The sequence below is a fragment of the Pan troglodytes genome, chromosome 23 (genome assembly GCF_028858775.2).
Source record: "Pan troglodytes isolate AG18354 chromosome 23, NHGRI_mPanTro3-v2.0_pri, whole genome shotgun sequence".
Taxonomy (NCBI): Eukaryota; Metazoa; Chordata; class Mammalia; order Primates; family Hominidae; genus Pan; species Pan troglodytes.
This window is the reverse complement of record NC_086016.1, coordinates 45,121,432-45,141,820: the sequence shown is the minus strand read 5'-3', so window position 1 is coordinate 45,141,820 and position 20,389 is coordinate 45,121,432. Positions and strand designations below refer to the sequence as shown.

The following is a 20,389-nucleotide window of genomic DNA, read 5'->3' as shown; positions in this document are numbered from 1 at the left end:
AGGTGGGTGGATCACTAGGTCAGGAGTTCAAGACCAGCCTGGCCAACATGGTGAAACCCCATCTCTACTAAAAATACAAAAATTAGCTGGGCATGGTGGTGCGTGCCTGTAATCCCAGCTACTTGGAAGGCTAAGGCAGGAGAATCTCTTGAACCCAGGAGGCAGAGGTTGCAGTGAGCTGAGACAGTGCCACTGCACTCCAGCTTGGTGACAGAGCGAGACTCCGTCTCAAAAAAAAAAAAAAAAAATCCCTTCTTAGCCGGGCGTGGTGGCTCACACCTGTAAACCCAGCACTTTGGGAGGCCGAGGCCGGTGGATCACCTGAGGTCAGGAGTTCGCGACCAGCCTAACCAACATGGTGAAACCCAGTCTCTACTAAAAATACAAAAATTAGCTGGGCATGGTGGCAGGCGCCTGTAATCCCAGCTACTCAGGAGGCTGACACAGGAGAATCGCTTGAACGGGGAGGTGGAGGTTGCAGTGAGCCAAGATCACGCCATTGCACTCCAGCTTGGGTGACACAGTGAGACTCTTTCTCAAAAAAAAAAACAAAAAATAAAATAAAATAAAAATAAGACATACATGTGGCTGGTTGCAGTGGCTCACGCCTATAATCCTAGCACTTTGGGAGGCCGAGGCAGGCAGATCACTTCAGGTCAGGAGCTGGAGACCAACCTGGCCAACATGGTGAAACCCCATCTCTACTAAAAATACAAAAATTAGCTCGGCGTTGTGGCGGGTACCTTTAATCCCAGCTACTCGGGAGGCTGAGGCATGAGAATCACTTTAACCCGGGAGGTGGAGGTTGCAGTGAGTCGTGATCACATCTCTGCACTCCAGCCTGGGTGATAAAGCAAAACTCAATTAAAAAAAAAAAAAACCCCACACATGTGTACACATTACAACAATAATACCAGGTGTGCCCATTCCCCAGTTATGACCAGAACATTACGAGAGTCCTAGGAGCGCCCTGGTGACCTCCCCAGCGATTCCTCCCCACCCCAGAGATCACCTTTATTTTGACTTGGGTTGAACACGCTCTTGCTTTCCTTTAGGGTTTTATGAATCCCACCCGGGTGTGTTTCCCTGAGTACTATGTGTGCAGAGAGGCAGCACACCCCCGGCTGGGGCAGAACAGGCACCATGGCCAGGCCAGAAGACTCCCGGGAAGATAAACTCAGCTGAGCGCCTGGGGTACAGGCTGGGCCCGGCCTCTGTGGGCACTGACAAGAGGCCCCTCTGGGGCAGGCAGAGGGCATGGTTGTGGGTGGGGCTCCCCTGTGAGGACGTTGAGCACAGCTGTGGCATGGGCATTCAGCAGGAAATGGTCAGGGGCATGAGCTGTTCTGTCTCTTGCTTCTGAGCTCACAGTGCCCTGAGGAGTAGGGTGCTCAGACCTCAGGAGCAAGGTGAGGCCTGTCAGGTGAGCCATGTGTCCTCAGCAGACCCAGGCAGCAGGGCGAGAACAGGGCTTCCTCAGCCTGTGATCGGGACCAGTCAGGTGCAGGCAAGAATCTGGGCCAGCGTCAGGTGCAATGGCTCAAGCCTGTAATCTCAGCACTTTGGGAGGCCGAGGTGGGCGGATCACGAGGTCAGGAGATCAAGACAATCCTGGCTAACACGGTGAAACCCCGTCTCTACTAAAAATACAAAAAAATAGCAGGGTGTGGTGGCGGGCACCTGTAATCCCAGCTACTCGGGAGGCTGAGGCAGGAGAATGCTTGAACCCAGGAGGTGGAGGTTGCAGTGAGCCGAGATCATGCCACTGCACTCCAGCCTGGGCAACAGAGTGAGACTCTGCCTCAAAAAAAAAAAAAAAAAAAAAAAGAATCTGGGCCAGGCTTGTGGGGCATTCTGTACCTAAATGAGCAGCATGGCAGCAGGGATGTTGGTAATGCCAGCTCTCAACACATCTCAAGTCACGCTGCTCCCCACTGGACAGGCTGCACAGGTCCAGTACACACACCATGCCTGGGTCTTTCTTCACCACCTCCGCCCCCTCCTGCATGGGTCCTTATTTCCTGGATTTCACATCTTCCTCCTTCTTGGTCCCCCCTTGCTTGTGTTGAGCCTGTCCTCCAGGAGTTCTTGAGAAAGACTGCCCGGAAGGTAACATTGCTGAATTCTTGCATCCTACCCTATAGATGGCTGACGCTTGGCTGAGCTGGAGATCGTTGTCCTTCAGAATCATGAAGAGATGCTGTCGGCCAGCTGCCACACTGCGGTTGAGCAGGCTAAAGCCATTCTGTTTCGGAAGTCTTTGGTTGTTTTTCGTTTTGTTTTTATTTTTTGTAGACACAGGGTCGCGCTACGTTGCTCAGATAAGTTTCCAACTCCTGGGCTCAAGCAATCCTGCTCCGGCCACGCTGTGGATCCTTTATATGTAACCGATTTTGTTCTTCCGGGAAAGTTTTTAAGATTTTGGGCCCCAGAGTTCTGCAATTTCACACTGATATTCCCCTATGTGGGACTAATTTTTTTTTTTTTTTTTTTTTTTTTTTTTTGAGATCATGTCACTCTGTAATCCAGGCTGGAGTGCAGTGGTACGATCTCGGCTCACTGCAACCTCTGCCTCCCGGGCTCAAGCAATTCTCCCTCAGCCTCCCGAGTAGCTGGGACTACAGGCGAGCTCCAACACACCCAGCTTCATTTCCTCCACTGTGGCCTCATTTCCTCCACTGTGCCCGCACTCAACAGGCACTTTCCCGCTGGAAGCTCATTCTTTACTTTTCAGAAGTTGGATTATTTCTTTGATTTCCTTCCCTCTATTTTCTCACTTCTCTTTCTTTTCAAATTTATGTTGTGCAGCAATCACTTCTCTTTCTGGAACTCCTATTACTCAGAATGTAGGGCCTCTAGGGCTGTTTTTCTAACTTCCTTTTTCTCTCTCTTTTTTTTTTTTTTTTGAGACAGAGTCTCACTCTATTGCCCAGGCTGGAGTGCAGTGGCATAATCTCGGCTTACTGCAACCTCTGCCTCCCGAGTTCAAGCGATTCTCCTGCCTCTGCCTCCCAAGTAGCTGGGATTACAGGCATGTGCCATGACGCCTGGCTAATTTTTGTATTTTTAGTAGAGACAGGGTTTCCCCATGTTGGCCAGGCTGGTCTCGAACTCCTGAGCTCAGGTGATCCACCCGCCTTGGCCTCCCAAAGTGCTGGGATTACAGGTGTGAGCCACTGTGCCCGGTCGTCTTTTTTTTTTTTTTTAATATCACCTGTTATTTTAGATTCGGGGGTATATGTGCAGGTTTGTTACATGGGTATACAGTGTGACACTGAGGTTTGGGGTACAATTGATTCTGTCACCCAGATAGTGACCATAACAGTAGTAGGCAGTTTTTCAACCCTTGCCTCACCCCTTCCCACCTCTAGGAGTTCCCAGTGTCCATTGTTCTCATCTTTATGTACAGGTGTATCAATGTTTAGCTCCCACTTGTAAGTGAGGACATGCGGTATTTGATTTTCTGTTTCTGCCCGAATTTGCTTAGGATAATGGCCTCTAGCTGCATCCACGTAACTTCCTTTTCTTGCTGACTTTTCTTTTCTTTTTTTTTTTTTTGAGATAGAGTCTCGCTCTGTCACCCCGGATGGAGTGCAGTGGCGCAATCTCGGCTCACTGCAACAACCTCGCCTCCGCGGTTCAAGTGATTCTCCTGCCTCAGCCTCCTGAGTAGCTGGAACTACAGGCGCGTGCCACCGTGCCCGGCTCATTTTTTGTATTTTTTAGTAGAGACAGGGTTTCACCACGTTGGCCAGGATGGTCTTGAACTCCAGACCTCATGATTCGCCCGCCTTAGCCTCCCAAAGTGCTGGGATAACAGGTGTGAGCCACCGCACCCGGCCCTTTTTTTTATTTTTGGAGATGGAGTCTCGCTCTGTCACCCAGGCTGGAGTGCAGCGGCACGATCTCTGCTCACTGCAACCTCCACTTCCCGGGTTCAAGCAATTCTCCTGCCTCAGCCTCCCAAGTAGCTGGGATTACAGGCATGTGCCACCACACCTGGCTAATTTTTGTATTTTTAGTAGAGATGGCGTTTTGCCATGTTTGGCCCCACTGGTCTTGAACTCCTGAACTCAGGTGATTCGCCCGCCTCGGCCTCCCAAAGTGCTTGGATTACAGGTGTGAGGCACTGCGCTGGCTTTTTTTTTTTTCTTTTCTTTTCTTTTTCTTCAGATAGGGTCTCCCTCTGTCACCCAGGCTGGAGTGCAATAGTTCAGTCCTGGCTCACTGCAGCCTCATACTCCTGGGCTCAAGCAGTTCTCCCGACTCAGCCTCCTATGTAGCTGGAACTACAGGCACGAGCCACAGTACCTAGCTTTTTTTTTTTTTCCTTTTGTAGAAACAGGGTCTTTCAAGTATCTGCTTTTGATGAATAAAAAAGGAAACAGTCTGACTATGTTGCCCAGGCTGCTCTCGAACTCCTGGCCTCAAGTGATCCTCCTGCCTCGGCCTCCCAAATCACTGGGATTACAGGCCTGAGCCACTGTGTCTGGCCAATAATTTTCTTTTTTTCTTTTTCTTTTTTTTATTTGAGACAGAGTTTCACACTTGTTGCCCAGGCTGGAGTGCAATGGCGTGATCTCCGCTCACTGCAACCTCCGCCTCCCGGGTTCAAGCGATTCTCCTGCCTCAGCCTCCTGAGTAGCTGGGATTACAAGCATGAGCCACCGCGCCCGGCCCAGAGACCCCTTTGTTTGTCCCTTTCCGGTGAAACCCCAGATGGGTCCCAAAGTGGGGGAGGGGCATCACCCAGTGGCTAGGGAGGTGGAGGGGACCTAAAGATCTGTTTCTCAAAGCCACCTCCAAACAATCCTCTTTGTTTTAGCCTTCTTTCACTCTTAGATCTAGAAGCAGCAGCAGCTGCTACCTGTTCTTAGGTTTTTGAGGATTCTGTTGTATGCATAAGGATTGGCTCACAGCCTTCCCCACTCCTGGGAGGGATTTAGCTGTCTGAGATCAGCTCAGTCAGGTAATACCAGCCTACCTGCTTTCCAGCTTCCAGAGATTCTGCTGCTGGGGGTCCCCTTTCCTGTTCTTCCTGTCCTTGTGGATTTATATCTTTAAATATCTCTTTGTTGTGGATTTATGGGCTTCCAGAGGCAGTGCTCTCTCTATGCGTCTTAACCTGAAAGTGTCCTGTGTGTGTGTGTGTGTGTGTGTGTGTGTGTGTGTGTGTATATATATATATATATATATTTTTTTTTTTTTTTTTCTGGAGATGGAGTTTCATTCTTGTTGCCCAGGCTGGAGTGCAATGGCGCAGTCTCGGCTCACTGCAACCTCTGCCTCCTGGGTTCAAGCAATTCTCCTGCCTCCGACTCCCAAGTAGCTATGATTACAGGCATGTGCTGCCACGCCCAGCTAATTTTTGTATTTTTTGTAGTGATGGGGTTTCACCATGTTGGCCAGGCTAGTCTTGAACTCCTGACCCCAGGTGATCTGCCCGCCTCAGCCTCCCAAAGTGCTGCGATTACAGGCATGAGCCACCGCACCCAGCCTTTTTTTTTTTTGAAACGGAGTCTTGCTCTGTCACCCAGGCTGGAGTGCAGTGGTGGGATCTCGGCTCACTGCAACCTCTGCTGCCCGGGATTAGGCGATTCTCCTACCTCAGCCTCCCGAGTAGCTGGAACTATAAGTGCCCGCCACCACGCCCAGCTAATTTTTGTATTTTTAGTAGAGACGGTGTTTCTCCATGTTGGCCAGGCTGGTCTTGAACTCCTGACCTCAAGTGATCCATCTGCCTCAGCCTCCCAAAGTACTGGGATTACAGGCATGAGCCACTGCGCCTGGCCGAGCCTGTGTCTCTTGACTTGCTTTTAGGTTAACATTAGATAACCCCAATTTCCAACCTCCATTCTGTCACTAACCACCTGTCACTCAATCTCTGAGCAGCTATCCATCACAGCGTTGCTGTGAGGAATTAAATAAGCTAATATCTGAAACACATTCAAGGCTTTGTTCAATAGCATAAAGATCTATTGGATGCTTATTATGTGCCAGGCACTGTGTGGTTTGTAAGAAAACATTATAAAAGAGAGCTGTTATCTTGTATCGTTGGGAACTGGCAACGGATGGTCGGCCATGCCAACTCCTGTGGTTGGGAGGATCATATGCAAGAAATGTGGTTGCTGGCCGGGCACGGTGGCTCACGCCTGTAATCCCAGCACTTTGGGAGGCCGAGGCGGGTGGATCACCTGAGGTCAGGAGTTCGACACCAGCGTGGCCAACATGGTGAACCCGTCCCTACTAAAAATACAAAAATTAGTCGGGCATGGTGGCGGGCGCCTGTTAATCCCAGCTACTCGGGAAGCTGAAGCAGGAGAATCGCTTGAACCTGGGAGGCGGCTGTTGCAGTGAGCAAAGAACACGCCACTGCACTCCAGCCTGGGCGACAGAGCAAGACTCCGTCTCAAAAAACAACAACAAACAACAACAACGACAACAAAAACCATCAATGTGGAAGAGTTTCAAGTGCTCTTCATGTGCCAGGTAGAAAGCGTAAATATTACATTGCGTTGCGTTATTTATTCCATAAATGTCTGTTGAGGACCCACTGTGGTGTGGCATCGTGTTCCGTTCAACGGCTATGGATGTTTAAGTAAACGCATGGGTCCCTCCAGGACCCCAGAACGCAGCCCGAAGGGCCTCAGAGCCGGGGCGGAACCAGCGTCTGCGGAACCTTTCTTCCCGCTCCCGGTGCCCCGGAAGCCCCGGCAGGAAATGCGTCAGGGACCACGCTGCGCCGCGCCGCCGCAGTCGGGCCTCGGTCGCCACGGTAACGCGCGCGGGCAGGTGTCCGACCATGAGCGTCCGGGTCGCGCGGGTAGCGTGGGTCAGGGGCTTGGGCGCCAGCTACCGCCGCGGCGCCTCGAGCTTCCCAGTGCCTCCGCCGGGCGCCCAGGGTGTAGCGGAGCTGCTGCGAGATGCGACCGGGGCGGAGGAGGAGGCGCCCTGGGCGGCGACGGAGCGGCGAATGCCGGGCCAGTGCTCCGTGCTGCTCTTCCCGGGCCAGGGCAGCCAGGTGGTGGGCATGGGCCGCGGTCTGCTCAACTACCCGCGCGTCCGCGAACTCTACGCCGCCGCCCACCGCGTGCTGGGCTACGACCTGCTGGAACTGAGCCTGCACGGGCCGCAGGAGACCCTGGACCGCACCGTGCACTGTCAGCCCGCGATCTTCGTGGCATCGCTGGCCGCTGTCGAGAAACTACATCACCTGCAGCCCTCGGTGAGGCCCGAGGCCCCGTGACAGGAGGGGGAAGGTGAGCTCTGCCTGAGCTCTTGGCCCTGCCAGAGGCTTCCGCCTGCCATTCCGGGGGCTCCCACGTCTTACTCATTCGATCGAGTTTTTGTTTTTGTTTTTGTTTTTGTTTTTTTGAGACGGAGTCTCGCTCTGTCGCCCAGGCTAGAGTGCAGTGGCGCGATCTCGGCTCCGCCTCCCGAGTTCACGCCATTCTCCTGCCTCAGCCTCCCAAGTAGCTGGGACTACAGGCGCCCGCCACCATGCCCGGCTAATTTTTTGTATTTTTAGTAGAGACGGGGTTTCATCGTGTTAGTCAGGATGGTCTTGATTTCCTGACCTCGTGATCTGCCCGCCTCGGCCTCCCAAAGTGCTGGGATTACAGGCATGAGCCACCGTGCCCGGCCTGTTTTGTTTTGTTTTTTGAGACAGAGTCTTGCTCTGTCACCCAGGCTGGAGTGCAATGGCGCAATCTTGGCTCACTGCAACCTCTGCCTCCCAGGTTCAAGCAGTTCTCCTGCCTCAGCCTCCCCAGTAGCTGGGATCACAGGTGCACACCACCACGCCCGGCTAATTTTTTTATTCTTTACTTAAATCCTCCCAGGTTCACCCACCTCGGCCTCCCAAAGTGCTAGGATTACAGGTATGAGCCACTGCACCGGCCTAAATGAAGGAACATTGAGATGAGTTGAGAATGTCACTTCACTTGAAGGTGGTGGATTGATTGCTATTAGTATTTAATAAGACGGTAAATGTTAAGCTAGCACTTGAGATCCTTTACCCTATTTCACCTTCACACCACCTTGTGAGGTTAATACTGTTATTTGATGGTTGAGGAATGCAGACTCAGGGATATTAAAAGAATTAGTTAAGTGGTCCTGTTGAATCGTCATCATAATATTCATTCACTGCTTACCCTAGTCTGGGTCTGTGCTAAGCACTGTATAGACATTATATTCACATAATTCTCTCAGCCGCCCTTTGGGGTAGGCCCTGTTCTTCCCTCATTTCACAGATGAGATAAAAATGCTCTTGGCCGGGCGAGGTGGCTCACGCCTATAATGCCTATAATCCAGCACTTCAGGAGGCTGAGGTGGGTGCATCACGAGGTCAGGAGTTCAAAACCAGCCTGGCCAACATGGTGAGACCCCGTCTCTACTAAAAATACAAAAATTAGCCGAGTGTGGTGGTGGACACCTGTAATCCCAGCAACTCGGGAGGCTGAGGCAGGAGAATTGCTTGAACCCGGGAGGCGGAGGTTGCAGTGAGCCGAGATCACGCCATTGCACTCCAGCCTGGGCAACAAGAGCAAAACTCCGCCTCAAAAAAAAAAAAAAAAAGTCATGCTCTTAACTTGTGCACAACGATATGGCCTGAGAGCCTGCTGCAGGGCCATGGCAAGGGAATCCAGAGCCCTGGGTTGGCGTCAGTGTGACCATGGACGGAGTTGATGGACTGTAACTAACCAGGAAAGCTCCTCCTAAATAAAGGGGCAGGACTCAATGATTGTCAAGGTCACTTTTGTGTGTCCTCTTCCAGCTGGTGCACCAAGTTCGTAGAACCTGGCTCACTGAGATGCTGAACACCCCGCCAGCTCTCAGGTACAGAGCCCTGGAACTGGGATCCCCAGGAGAGTGAGGGCTCACGTTCTGCGTCTGTCCCCACAGGTGATTGAGAACTGTGTTGCTGCTGCTGGATTCAGTGTGGGAGAGTTTGCAGCCCTAGTGTTTGCCGGAGCCATGGAATTTGCTGAAGGTACAGGAAGGAGTTTGGTTTTATGCAAGGCTGTGGTCTTGGGCTCATTAGGGGTAAGGGACACTGCCAAAAATGATACTGGACCCACTCAGGTGATGGGAAGGGAGCACATGGACAGGGGTGACATTGGCTCATGAGGACAGGGCTTTGCTGTGATTCCTTTTCAAGACTGAAGGATTCATTAGGGATTTCCCTTATTTTTGTAATCTCATGAAATCTGCTTGCTGAACTGTCTAACCCGCTATCCTGTGCACTCATACCTGCAGCACCTGCCACACGAGAGTACGTGTTCAGTAGATATTCGTTGAATTAAAGAGTAAATAAATATTGGATCTGGAGCCATATCAGTTTTACTTCTTAAGATTTTTGCTGGCCAGGAACCATGGCTTATGTCTGTAATCCCAGTGCTTTGGGAGGCCAAGGCAGGAGGACCACTTGAGGCCAGGAGTTCCAGACCATCTTGGGCCACATAGTGAGACCTTCATCTCTGCCCCCAACAAAAAACAAAAATTACGTTGGGTGCAGTGATTCACACCTGTAATGCCAGCACTTTGGGAGGCAGAGGCAGATAGATGTTTGAGCCCAGGAGTTTTAGACCACCCTGGGCAACATGGTGAAAACCCCATCTCTACCGAAAATACAACAATTAGCCAGGCATGTTGGTGTGCGCCTGTAGTCCCAGCTCGAGTACTTGGGAGGATGAAGTGGGAGGATTACCTGAACCCAGGAGGTCAAAGCTGCAGTGAGCTGTGATCGTGCCACTGCATTCCAGCCTGGGTGACAGAGTGACACCCTGTCACACACACACACATACACAAAATTAGCTGCACTTAGTGGCATGCATCTGTAATTCCAGCTACTCAGGAGGCTGAGGGAAGATCACTTGAGCCCCTGAGTCTGAGGCTGCAGTGAGCCACGACTGTGCCACTGCACTGCGGCATGGGTGACAAGAGCAAGACGCTGTCCAAAACAAACAAAAAAGAATCTAATATAGAAACACGAGAGGTTATTGGGACTGGAGAGGGAGAAATGGAGAGTGCCTACATAGTGGACATGGAGTGTTTGAAACTAGAGAGAGTTGGTGGTTGTACAACATTATGAATACCCCAAATACCACTGAATTATACACATTAAAGTGGTTAATTATATTTTATGTGAATTTCACTTCAGTGCTTTTTTTTTAAGCGTTATAACATTATTAAGGAAAGTTTCATAATTTCACATTTTATGAAACAATTTTATTACATGTATCATTTGATGTGTACATAATGTGCAGAATTAGGCTTGGTGTGGTGGCTCACGCCTGTAATCCCAGCCCAGCACTTTGGGAGGCCAAGGTGGGTGGATCACCTAAGGCAGGAGTTTGAGACCAGCGTGACCAACGTGGTAAAACCCCATCTCTACTAAAAATTCAAAAATTATCTGGGTGTGGTGGCGTGCACCTGTAATCTTAGCTACTTGGGAGGCTGAGGCACAAGAATCACTTGAACCAGGAGGCAGAGGTTGCAGTGAGCCGAGATTGTGCCACTGCACTCCAGCTTGGGTTAGAGAATGAGACTCTGTGTCAAAAAAAAAAAAAAAAAGTGCAGAATTATAGCATAGTTACACTTTTGTGTTTTCTTTTTCTTTTTCTTTTTTGAGGCAGTATCTTGCTCTGTCACCCCAGCTGCAGTGCAGTGGTGCAGTCGTAGCTCACTGCAGCCTCAGCCTCTTGGCCTCGAGTGATCCTCCCGCTTCAGTCTCCAGACTAACTGGGACTACAGGCTCACACCATCATGCCCAGCTAATTTTAGAAGTTTTTGTAGAGATGGGGTCTCGCTGTGTTGCCAGGGCTGGTATGGAACTCCTGACTCAAGTGATCCTCCAGCTTCAGCCTCCTGCCGTGCTGGGATTACTTACAGGCGTGAGCCACTGTGCCTGGCCTACTTTTTTCCCTTGACATTTTACATAGTTTTGAATGTCTCTGTGGGAGGACGTCTGGGTGCTCTCCTCCCTTTTCTTGTGTTTTCTGCTACTTCTTGTCACAGGCTCTTGTTCATTTGTTTTTTAAGAGACAGAGTTTTCCTCTGTCTTCCAGCCTTGAGTGCAGTGATGCAACCATAGCTCACTGCAGCCTCTAACTCCTGATCTCAAGCAGTCCTCCTGCCTTAGCCTCCTAAGTACCTGATGTCACAGGCTCTTTATGTATTTGTCCTCCTGTTCTTGTGTAAGGGAGTTAAAAGTCCAGTACATAGAAGTGCTAAGTGAATGAAGATATGTCAGGATTTGCTCCTTAGACCTCTCTGTTGACCTGTGAAACACTGTGCAGGTCCCTTAATCTCTTCTTAGTCTGGTCATCTCTTCTCTCTGCCCAGGAAGCAGGACCAGGGTGTCGGGGGTCTGGTAGTTTCAGGCCATTCTTATGTGTGGCTTTGTAGGGATTTTTGAGACAGGGTCTCGCTCTGTCACCCAGGCTGGAATACAGTGGCATGAACACAGCTCACTGTAGCCTCAACTTCCTGGGCTCCAGCAATCCTCCCACCTCAGCCTCCCAAGTAGCTGGGACCACAGGCACACACTGCCACGCCCGGCTAATTTTTGTATTTTTGGTAGTGACAGGGTTTTACCATGTTGTCTAGTCTGGTCTCGAACTCCTGAGCTCAAGTGATCTGCCTGCCTTGGCCTCCCAAAGTGCCGGAACTACAGGTGCGAGCCACAGCGACCAGCCCTCAGGCCACTCTTATTATCATTGGCACTGCCTGCCCTCTCTCCATGCTCTTGAGCCACACTGAATCAGGAGTCATAAGTTTTCGTTCATCTGCATTGGCTGTGTCAGGTTCTCCAGCTCTAAGTGGGGACAGTAACACTTGACTTATGACAATTATGTTACTGAAATTCATGTAGTACAGCAGCCCATGTCTCTGATGGTTCTTTTTTGTTGTTCTTGTTTTGAGACAGGGTCTTGCTCTGTCACCAGGCTGGTGTGCAGTGGAGCAATCATAGCTTACTACGCTGCAGCCTCAACCTGCTGGTCACAAGTGATCCTTCCGTGTCAGCCTCCCAAGCATCTGGGACTACAGGCACGCACCACCATGCCTGGCTAATTTTTATTTTATTTTTTGCAGGGACAGGGTCTCCCTATGTTGCTAAGGCTGGTGTCGAACTCCTTGGGCTCAAGCAGTCCTCCTGCCTCAGCCTCCCAAAGTGCTGGGATTACAGGCATAAGCCACCATGCCCGGCCTGATCTCTCTTAATAAACTAACTAATAAACTAATTATCCTCATTTTACTAACTAAAAATTTGAACCTCAAGGAGGTTGTGACTTGGCTAAGGCAATGTGGCTTCCACCCTGTTCCTCTTTACCTTTTACCAGGGTTTCTCAATAGTGGCACTATTTAAAAAAAAAAAATAGTGGCGCTATTGGGCCAGGTCGTTTGTTTTGTTGGGGGCAAGGGGGGCTGACCTGTGCAGTGCAGCATGTTGAGCAGCATCCCTGGACTCTACCCACTAGATGTCAGTGGCACTCTCCCCTAGTCAGAACAACCAGAAAATGTCTCCGGACACTGCCCCCGGCCTGTTGAGCACCACTGTCCTACTCCAAACCAGCTTTATAGCAGGAAGCTCCTTGGGTTAGTTTGTATAGTGCCAAACACAGCAGCATACTTTTGGTGGTGAGCGCTTGTGCAGTCGATGGAGGTGTGTGGAACTGTGGCCCTGCGGGCCGGTGGCAGACACCAGTGCCCCTGTCTCTAGTGCAGAGTGGAGCTTGGGCTTTGTTTCTCAGGCCTGGCCTTTTCTCCTTCATTCTGTGCCCTCATTTTTCCAAATGCGCTTCTCTCTGGCCAGGTTTGTATGCAGTGAAAATCCGAGCTGAGGCCATGCAGGAAGCTTCAGAAGCTGTCCCCAGTGGGATGCTGTCTGTCCTCGGCCAGCCTCAGTCCAAGTTCAACTTCGCCTGTTTGGAAGCCCGGGAACACTGCAAGTCTTTAGGCATAGAGAACCCCGTATGTGAAGTGTCCAACTACCTCTTTCCAGATTGCAGGGTGATTTCAGGACACCAAGAGGTGGGTGTTGATAGGAACTGCCTTCATAGGCCAGTCCAGTACGGAGGGTTGGAACTGCTCCACACCCGTGAGGCCTAGCAGTCTGGCGGGTGCTGTGTCCAGCCCGGTCTTTAGGAAGTATTTTGGGGCCAGGGCAGTGAGGTAGACCGAGTGCTGCAAAGCAGGCAGGAGCAAGAATGCTGCCCTGCTCCACCACGTGTAGAATGGGGTCTGGAACCAACCAGCCAGCCCATGTCTAAAGTAAAGGGGCAGGGCCAGCTGATCTCCAGGGCCCTTCCCGTAGTACATTCTGGGCTTCTGAGGAGCCTGTGATCTGGTTGCTTCCTTAGAGAAAAGAGATTTGTTTTCTGCTAGATTGCTCTGCCTGCCCTGCTTTTTTTAGGTGTCTGTTTTTGCACTGGAGTTCATTTCCTTTCCACCGTATTTCCTTCCATTTGCTACTTCCCCAAACATTTATCAAGGGCTGGGGACGCACAGACTGATTAGCCAGGGTTCCTGCCGTCAAAGGAAGAGCCCCGTGAATGGATGACTCCAGGCCGAGGGGTGCAGTGAGGGGTGCAGTGGCTGGCTACTCATGGGCCTAAGAGCAACCCAGGAGGCAGCAGCTGGAGGACGGGCATGTGTTTGCCAGCAGGGGGCACCCTGAGCAGAGTGGCAGGAGCCCCCTACAGAAAGAGCAGTGGGTGCTGAGTGCCTGGCTCAGGGAATGCTGAGTGAGCGCAGATTGCAGCCCGTGTGAGGGGCTGCTGCCCGGGCCAGGCATTTCTGTCTTACTTCATGTCCCTCACAGCCCATCCTGTGCTATATGGAAGGAAGGGATTCTTTTTTTGTTTGTTTGAGACAGGGTCTCACTGTGTTGCCTAGGCTGGAGTATGGTGGCACCATCACGGCTCACTGCAGCCTGGACCTCCTGGGCTCAAGTGTTCCTCCCACCTTAGCCTCCTGAGTGGCTTGGATTACAGACACGGGCAACCATACCTGGCTAACTTTTGTATTTTTTTGTAGAGATGGGGTTTCACCATGTTGCCCAAGCTGGTCTTGAACTACTGGGCTCAAGGGATCCCCCCACCTCAGCCTGCCAAGTAGCTGGGACTACAGACACAGGCCACCACACCCAGCTAAAGGAAGGGATTCTTAATCACATTTTCCACACAAGGATGCTGAGGCAGAGAGAGGCAAGTGCTTAGGGATGGTAGAGGCAGAATGGGAACCTGAGTCTGTCTCACTCTGGAGTCTGTTTCCGCCACTTGACCGTGCTTGGCTCCCCTTCCCCTTTGAGGGCTCACCGTGTGCCAGGCGTCCTCAACTGCCTCCTCTGAAGTAGTGAGAGCTGGCAGGAGCCTCTTGTGACTGTTCTGAGATGGTGGGCAGGTCAGGTATGGTGGCCCCAGGTCAGTCTTGGAGCTAGTTAGGCGTTCCCTTTACCAGCCTTGGAAGGAAGCCCAGAAGTGGCTCAGGAAGGACTTCCCAGTCAGGGCAGGAGTCTCCCCAGTAGGCTCCCAGACAGGTGCACCCAGTCTAGGTGACAACTCCTAGGTTCATCCTTTTGATTTTTTTTTTTTTTTTTTTTTTTTTTTTTTTTTGAGACAATGTCTTACTCTGTCATCCAGGCTGGAGTGCAGTGGCACGATCTTGGCTCACTGCAACCTCCACCGCCTGGGTTCAAGTGATTCTCCTGCCTCAGCCTCCCAAGTAGCTGGGACTACAGGTGCATGCCACCACACCCAGCTAATTTTTTGTATTTTTATTAGAGACGGGGTTTAACATGTTGGTCAGGCTGGTCTTGAACCCCTGACCTCAGGTGATCTGCCCACCTCGGCCTCCCAAAGTGGTGGGATTATAGGTGTGAGCCACTGTGCCCAGCTTCCCTTTGGTATTCTTGGTAGTGTCACAGAAAAGAGCTCAGGTGAGGGCAGGGGTACCCCCTCAGGGGGGAAGCCCCTTTCCAACAACTGATGTGAAAAGGCTCCTGGGCCCTGCTCGCCCAATGCCTGGGCCAAGGACTGGCCATTGGAGAGGAGACTGCTGGCCCCTGTGATGGTGACCTTGAGCCCTGTGGCCCTAGCCTGGGACTTGAGAGGGCTCAGCTGTTGAGCCAGAGTCCAGAGACCTTACACGGAAAGCACTTTGAGACCACAGATGCTCCAGGAAGTGCTACTGAGTAGCCATCCCCATACCTGCCAGTCACTCAGACAATCTAGGTGTGGAGGGAGGGGCTTGGGCTCCAGAGTCTGGAAGGCCCAGACCAAAGAGGCTCCTGGTTCCTGCGGTCCAGCCTCGGTGGGATGGAGCCACCTGGAGGGTGATGGTGGAGGGGAAGCACGGGTGAGTCAGTACAGGCCAGGTTTTGTTGCAGTGACAAGTAGCCCACACCTCAGTGGTCACAGCACACAAGCACCGGTCCCACTCCTGGTCTGTGCTCGCCAGGCTGGGTTCTGCTTTTCAGCCCAGGACTCAGGCTACAGGAACAGTCTCTAGGGAACACTGACTGACTAAAGCAGGTGGATGACTTGAGGCCAGGAGTTCAAGACCAGCCTGACCAACATGGTGAAACCCCATCTCTACTAAAACTTAGCCAGGCGTGGTGGTACATGCTTATAGTCCCAGCTACTCGGGAGGCTGAGGCAGGAGCATTGCTTGAACCTGCGAGGTGGAGGTTGCAGTGAGCCAAGATCGCACGTTTGCACCTTTGCACTCCAGCCTGGGTGACAGAACAAGACTTCATCTCAAAAAATAATAAAGACCTTTGCAAGTTCTGTTGCTTGCTCACTGTTGCAAGGGTTTTGGAGCTATTGGCTCGCCCGAGGCCCCTTCTGAGCTCAAATGCCTTCAGGGGAGGTTTTTGGCATCAAGAGGAGAGCTCTTTCCTTCTCCAGAGAAACCTCAGATGAAAGTGACAATATCCTAGACCCTGCATTGTGAAATGGGGCTTGAATTTTAGTTCTGAATTTTTATTTTGAAGATTATGGAATAAAAAGCAAACAGACTGGTCAAAAATTATGAAAGGAGTGATAGAATTCTCATTGAGATCCGGGTGCGGCGGCTCATGCCTGTAATCCCAGCACTTTGGGAGGCCAAAGAGGGTGGATCACGAGGTCTGGAGATCAGCTATTATACAAAAAATTAGCCGGGCGTGGTGGCGGGCGCCTGTAGTCCCAGCTACTTGGGAGGCTGAGGCAGGAGAATGGTGTGAACCTGGGAGGCGGAGCTTGCAGTGAGCCAAGATTGTGCCACTGCACTCCAGCCTGGGCCACAGAGCGAGACACCGTCTCAAAAAAAAAAAAAAAAAAAGGAATTCTCATTGAGAACACTTCTTAGATAGTGCGTTTTCCTCTACCAGACACTGTTGCATGCCTTGTAGGGTTTGCTCTTCCTGGCAGCGTTGTGAAGTAGATGGAACTGTGCTTATTTGAGGGCTGGGACAGAAGAGATTCCAGGATGTTAAGTGAGTTGCCTGGGGATGGTGCTGGGACAGACAGGTCACATGTCCACATCTAGCAGCTGTGGGTCTCTTTGTGGTCACCCTCCCAGTTTGGCCCTGTGAATGGTCAGATCTGTAAAGGCGGATTTCTGGGACACTGCTCAGCTGAAACCTCCTTCCTTCTCCAGGCTCTACGGTTTCTCCAGAAGAATTCCTCTAAGTTTCATTTCAGACGCACCAGGATGTTGCCGGTTAGTGGCGCATTCCACACCCGCCTCATGGAGCCAGCCGTGGAGCCCCTGACGCAAGCTTTAAAGGCAGTCGACATTAAGAAGCCTCTGGTTTCTGTCTACTCCAACGTCCACGGGCATAGATACAGGCATCCTGGGCACATCCACAAGCTGCTGGCCCAGCAGCTGGTCTCCCCAGTGAAGTGGGAGCAGACGATGCATGCCATATATGAAAGGAAAAAGGGCAGGGGGTTCCCCCAAACTTTCGAAGTAGGCCCTGGCAGGCAGCTGGGAGCCATCCTGAAGAGCTGTAACATGCAGGCCTGGAAGTCCTACAGCGCCGTGGATGTGCTGCAGACCCTCGAACATGTGGACCTGGACCCTCAGGAGCCCCCGAGATGACTGCAGGGGGCTCAAATGCGATGACCCCCTCTGTCCTCCTGAGGAGAGGCTGTAGGCTGTGCCTGTCGCACCCTACCTTCCTAATGGCTCCTCCTCTGAGGAGTGAAAGGGATTTGTTTGCAACGTGCTTTGAAGGCCACATAAAAAGCCCTAAAAACGAGTATTTCTTTACATGACCCAGTCCATTTCTCCCCCTTGGAAAAACGTTTGGATGTTGGGAAGAATGATGCCACAGGGCTGGTGTGTGGGGAAGCTAGAATCCTGGCCCCGCCTCTGCCAGCCCTGCACCATAGGCAGGTGTGCCATCTCAGCGGGAAGGGGAGGACTGGCTGCTGCAGCCTGCCCTGCTCTGTGAGTGCTGAGAACATGCTGGTGTGGCCTCAATTTCAGCCAGTGCCAGGGGAGCCCCTCCACCACCCCCAGCCTGCCCCCCAGGGCTCCTTTGTCACAAATCTGAAAGGTTTTAGAACCCAGTTGGCCTTGGCAGTTTTGTTCACCCCCTCACTTGACAGCTGGGAGACAGAGGCCCACATTTATGGACATACCCAAGAGATATGTATTGCCTGCTGTGTGCTAGAGAGTGAGTGCGCTCTGTTCTGGTAGAAGGGTCCTTGAGTGAGGTGCGGGGTGTGGGGAGTGCCAGGTAGGGAGGGCGACTGAGGCCCTGGTCCTAGGGGTGGAACCATGGAGGAACACCCTGGTCACCCACTGGGACTGCGGGTCTGCGGGGCGCCAGAGGGAGCACAGCGCATACCTGCCTCGGAGCTGACCCCTGGTTCCATGCCCCGTCCTCAGAGCAGCTCCTGCGTCAATATTAAGTATGAGACATTTCAAGCTGCTTGGGTGGTTGTTCATTATACAGAGATAGTGGGAAAATATTATTGGGAATGAACTCTCTGATTGTCTTAAAATGTTACCATTGTGTAGACACGTCAAGTCCTGGATAGGGTTCCTCATTTTCACATTTTTAGTTCTCTGGTGTTTCTCAGCAGGGCCCAGCTGGCCTTTGGGCAGAACCCTCCTTCCTTATATGGGAATGTCCCACTCTTGGGCAGCTGCCCTGGTGCCGGGCCATTACACACCAGCAGCACTTCCAGGCATTGTGACCCCAGACACCCTGCATGTCTCGAAGCCCTGGCTGAAAACACAAAAGCCGATGCGATGTGATTCCCACTGCAGCCTGCATGCGCGTCCCTGGGAGTGCGACAGTTCTTTGGAAAGAACTATGTCTTAAATCTGTATTGCACAGAGAACTTGATTATTTTAAGTACTGAGCATGTTTGAAGCTCCTTCCCTGAAAGCTTCAAGCAATGGCAGCCTCAGGAGACCCAGGCTCTCCACGTCCAGGTTCTCTTGCAGCGCTGCAGGAAGGATGGCCATGTTCAGCTCTGAGGAACAAAATCCCAAATAAGGGAGGGGTCTGCCTCTCCAGGAGGACAGCAGTAAGGGACAGCAGGCCTTACCACTTGCTCTCTCTGCACTGCCCTTGTCCTCATGGCCTGGGGCAAGATCCAAGCCCATGAAGGGGTGAGAGAAATCAGCTGGGCATGGCAGTGCGCACCTGTAATCCCAGCTACTTGAGAGGCTGAGGCAGGAGAATCGCTTGAACCTGGGAGGCGGAGGTTGCAGTGAGCTGAGATCACACCACTGCACTCCAGCCTGGGTGACAGAGCGAGACTCCATTGTGAAAAAAAAGTGTTCTCCATGGAACAACATTCTGTCCAGATCAGGGCTCAGCCTGTCTTTGCTGAGCACATCCTGGCCTGGCCTGCTGCCTTTACATTTCACTCACAAGCCCGCCCACCTCTGGCCAACAAGAGTGGTCTCCAGCCAAGCACGGTGGCTCACACATGCAATTGCAGCACTTTGGGAGGCTGAGGCGGGTGGATTACCTGAAGTCAGGAGTTCAAGACCAGCCTGGCCAACATGGTGAAACTCCATCTCTACTAAAAATACAAAAATTGGCCAGGCATGGTGGCTCAGGCCTGCAGCCCCAGCACTTTGGGAGGCCGAGGTGGGCGGATCACCTGAGGCCAGGAGTCAAGACCAGCCTGGCCAACATGGCGAAACCCACCTCTACTAAACACAAAATTAGCCAGGCTTGGTGGCACATGCCTGTAATCCCAGCTACTCAGGAGGCTGAGGCAGGAGAATCACTTGAACCAGGAGGTGGAGGTTGCAGTGATCCAAGATCAAGCCACTGGACTCCAACCTGGGCAACCATCACAAAATTCCCATCTCAAAATAAAAATACAAACATTAGCTGGGCGTGATGGTGCATGCCTGTAGTCTCAGCTACTCGGAAGGCTGTCAGGAGAATCGCTTGAACCCACGAGGCAGAGGTTGCAGTGAGCCAAGATCGCGCCAGTGCACTCCAGCCCGGCCGACTCCATCTCAAAAACAACAAAAAAAAACGGTGTGTGAAGTCAGGCCTCAAAGCTGCAAAGGGCTGTGTGCAGTGGTGTGTGTGCCTGCAGACCCAGCTATTTGGGAGGCTGAGGTGGGAGGACTGCTTGAGCCCAGGAGTTGGTGGCCGACCTGGGCAACACAGGAAAGCCAAGTCTCTTAATTAAAAAAAAAAAAAAAAAAAAAAAAGGCTGCAAAGGGCCAGACCTTGGGGAGAGAAGACATAAGGAGGAAGGAAAGCCTATTGGGGGTCCCCTTTGGTTTGGAGGCCAGGATGGAGGGAGGAGTGAGCAGGATGCAGGGTCTGCCCAGCCAGCCTGGGAGGTATGAACAGCTGCATCTCCCAGCTCTGGGGATGAGGGGGGTTGGGGGCTGGAGAATGGTGGCCGGCCCAGCCCAGCTTTGACATTTGGGGTGGAGGGCAGACACAGAGCCGATGTCTTGGGAGGGAGGCCTGGTGGGGTCTACAAATGGCACGAGGCCAAGGCCCAGGGCAGGTACCAAGCCTACAAAGGTACAAAGCAGGGTCCTGGCCCTCCTGCCCCTGGTGCCCCTTGTCCTGCTCCCCAATCCCCACCACACCTCTCCCTGTGAGTGAAGCCATGGCTGCATCCCTGTGGTGGGGAGTCTGTGCAGGGAGAGGCAGGCATCCCCTAAAGAGGAACTGAAAGCCCAAAGGAAATAACCCCCAACAGTGGATTTTAGGCCACAGACCGGGACAAGGGAGAAGGCAAACCGTCGGGCCAAACCAAGGCAGCATTTGCGGTCCCCTTTTGCAGGGAAGGATCTGATTAGGAGCACACAGGCCCTGCCCTCCCCACCAACACAGTGTGCCTCCCTGGGGTGAGAGGAAGCCCGTGCTGGTGCTGCCAACCCCCCAGAGAGGACCAGAGAC

General features: G+C 52.1%; 1 protein-coding gene across 2 annotated transcripts; it reads left to right on the top strand.

Moving 5' to 3' along the window:
• Positions 1 to 6,744: 6,744 nt before the first annotated feature.
• Positions 6,745 to 17,248, top strand: MCAT (malonyl-CoA-acyl carrier protein transacylase). Of its 2 annotated transcripts, XM_525618.9 has the most exons (4): positions 6,747 to 7,225; positions 8,905 to 8,992; positions 12,818 to 13,035; positions 16,645 to 17,248. In XM_525618.9, the coding sequence occupies exons 1-4, from the start codon at positions 6,803 to 6,805 to the stop codon at positions 17,086 to 17,088; spliced, it is 1,173 nt and encodes a 390-aa protein (XP_525618.2). In that variant the 5' UTR covers positions 6,747 to 6,802; the 3' UTR covers positions 17,089 to 17,248. The 2 variants fall into 2 exon arrangements, with proteins under 2 accessions (XP_001171690.1, XP_525618.2); XM_001171690.7 differs by lacking the exon at positions 12,818 to 13,035 and having other exon boundaries at positions 6,745 to 7,225.
• Positions 17,249 to 20,389: the final 3,141 nt, after the last annotated feature.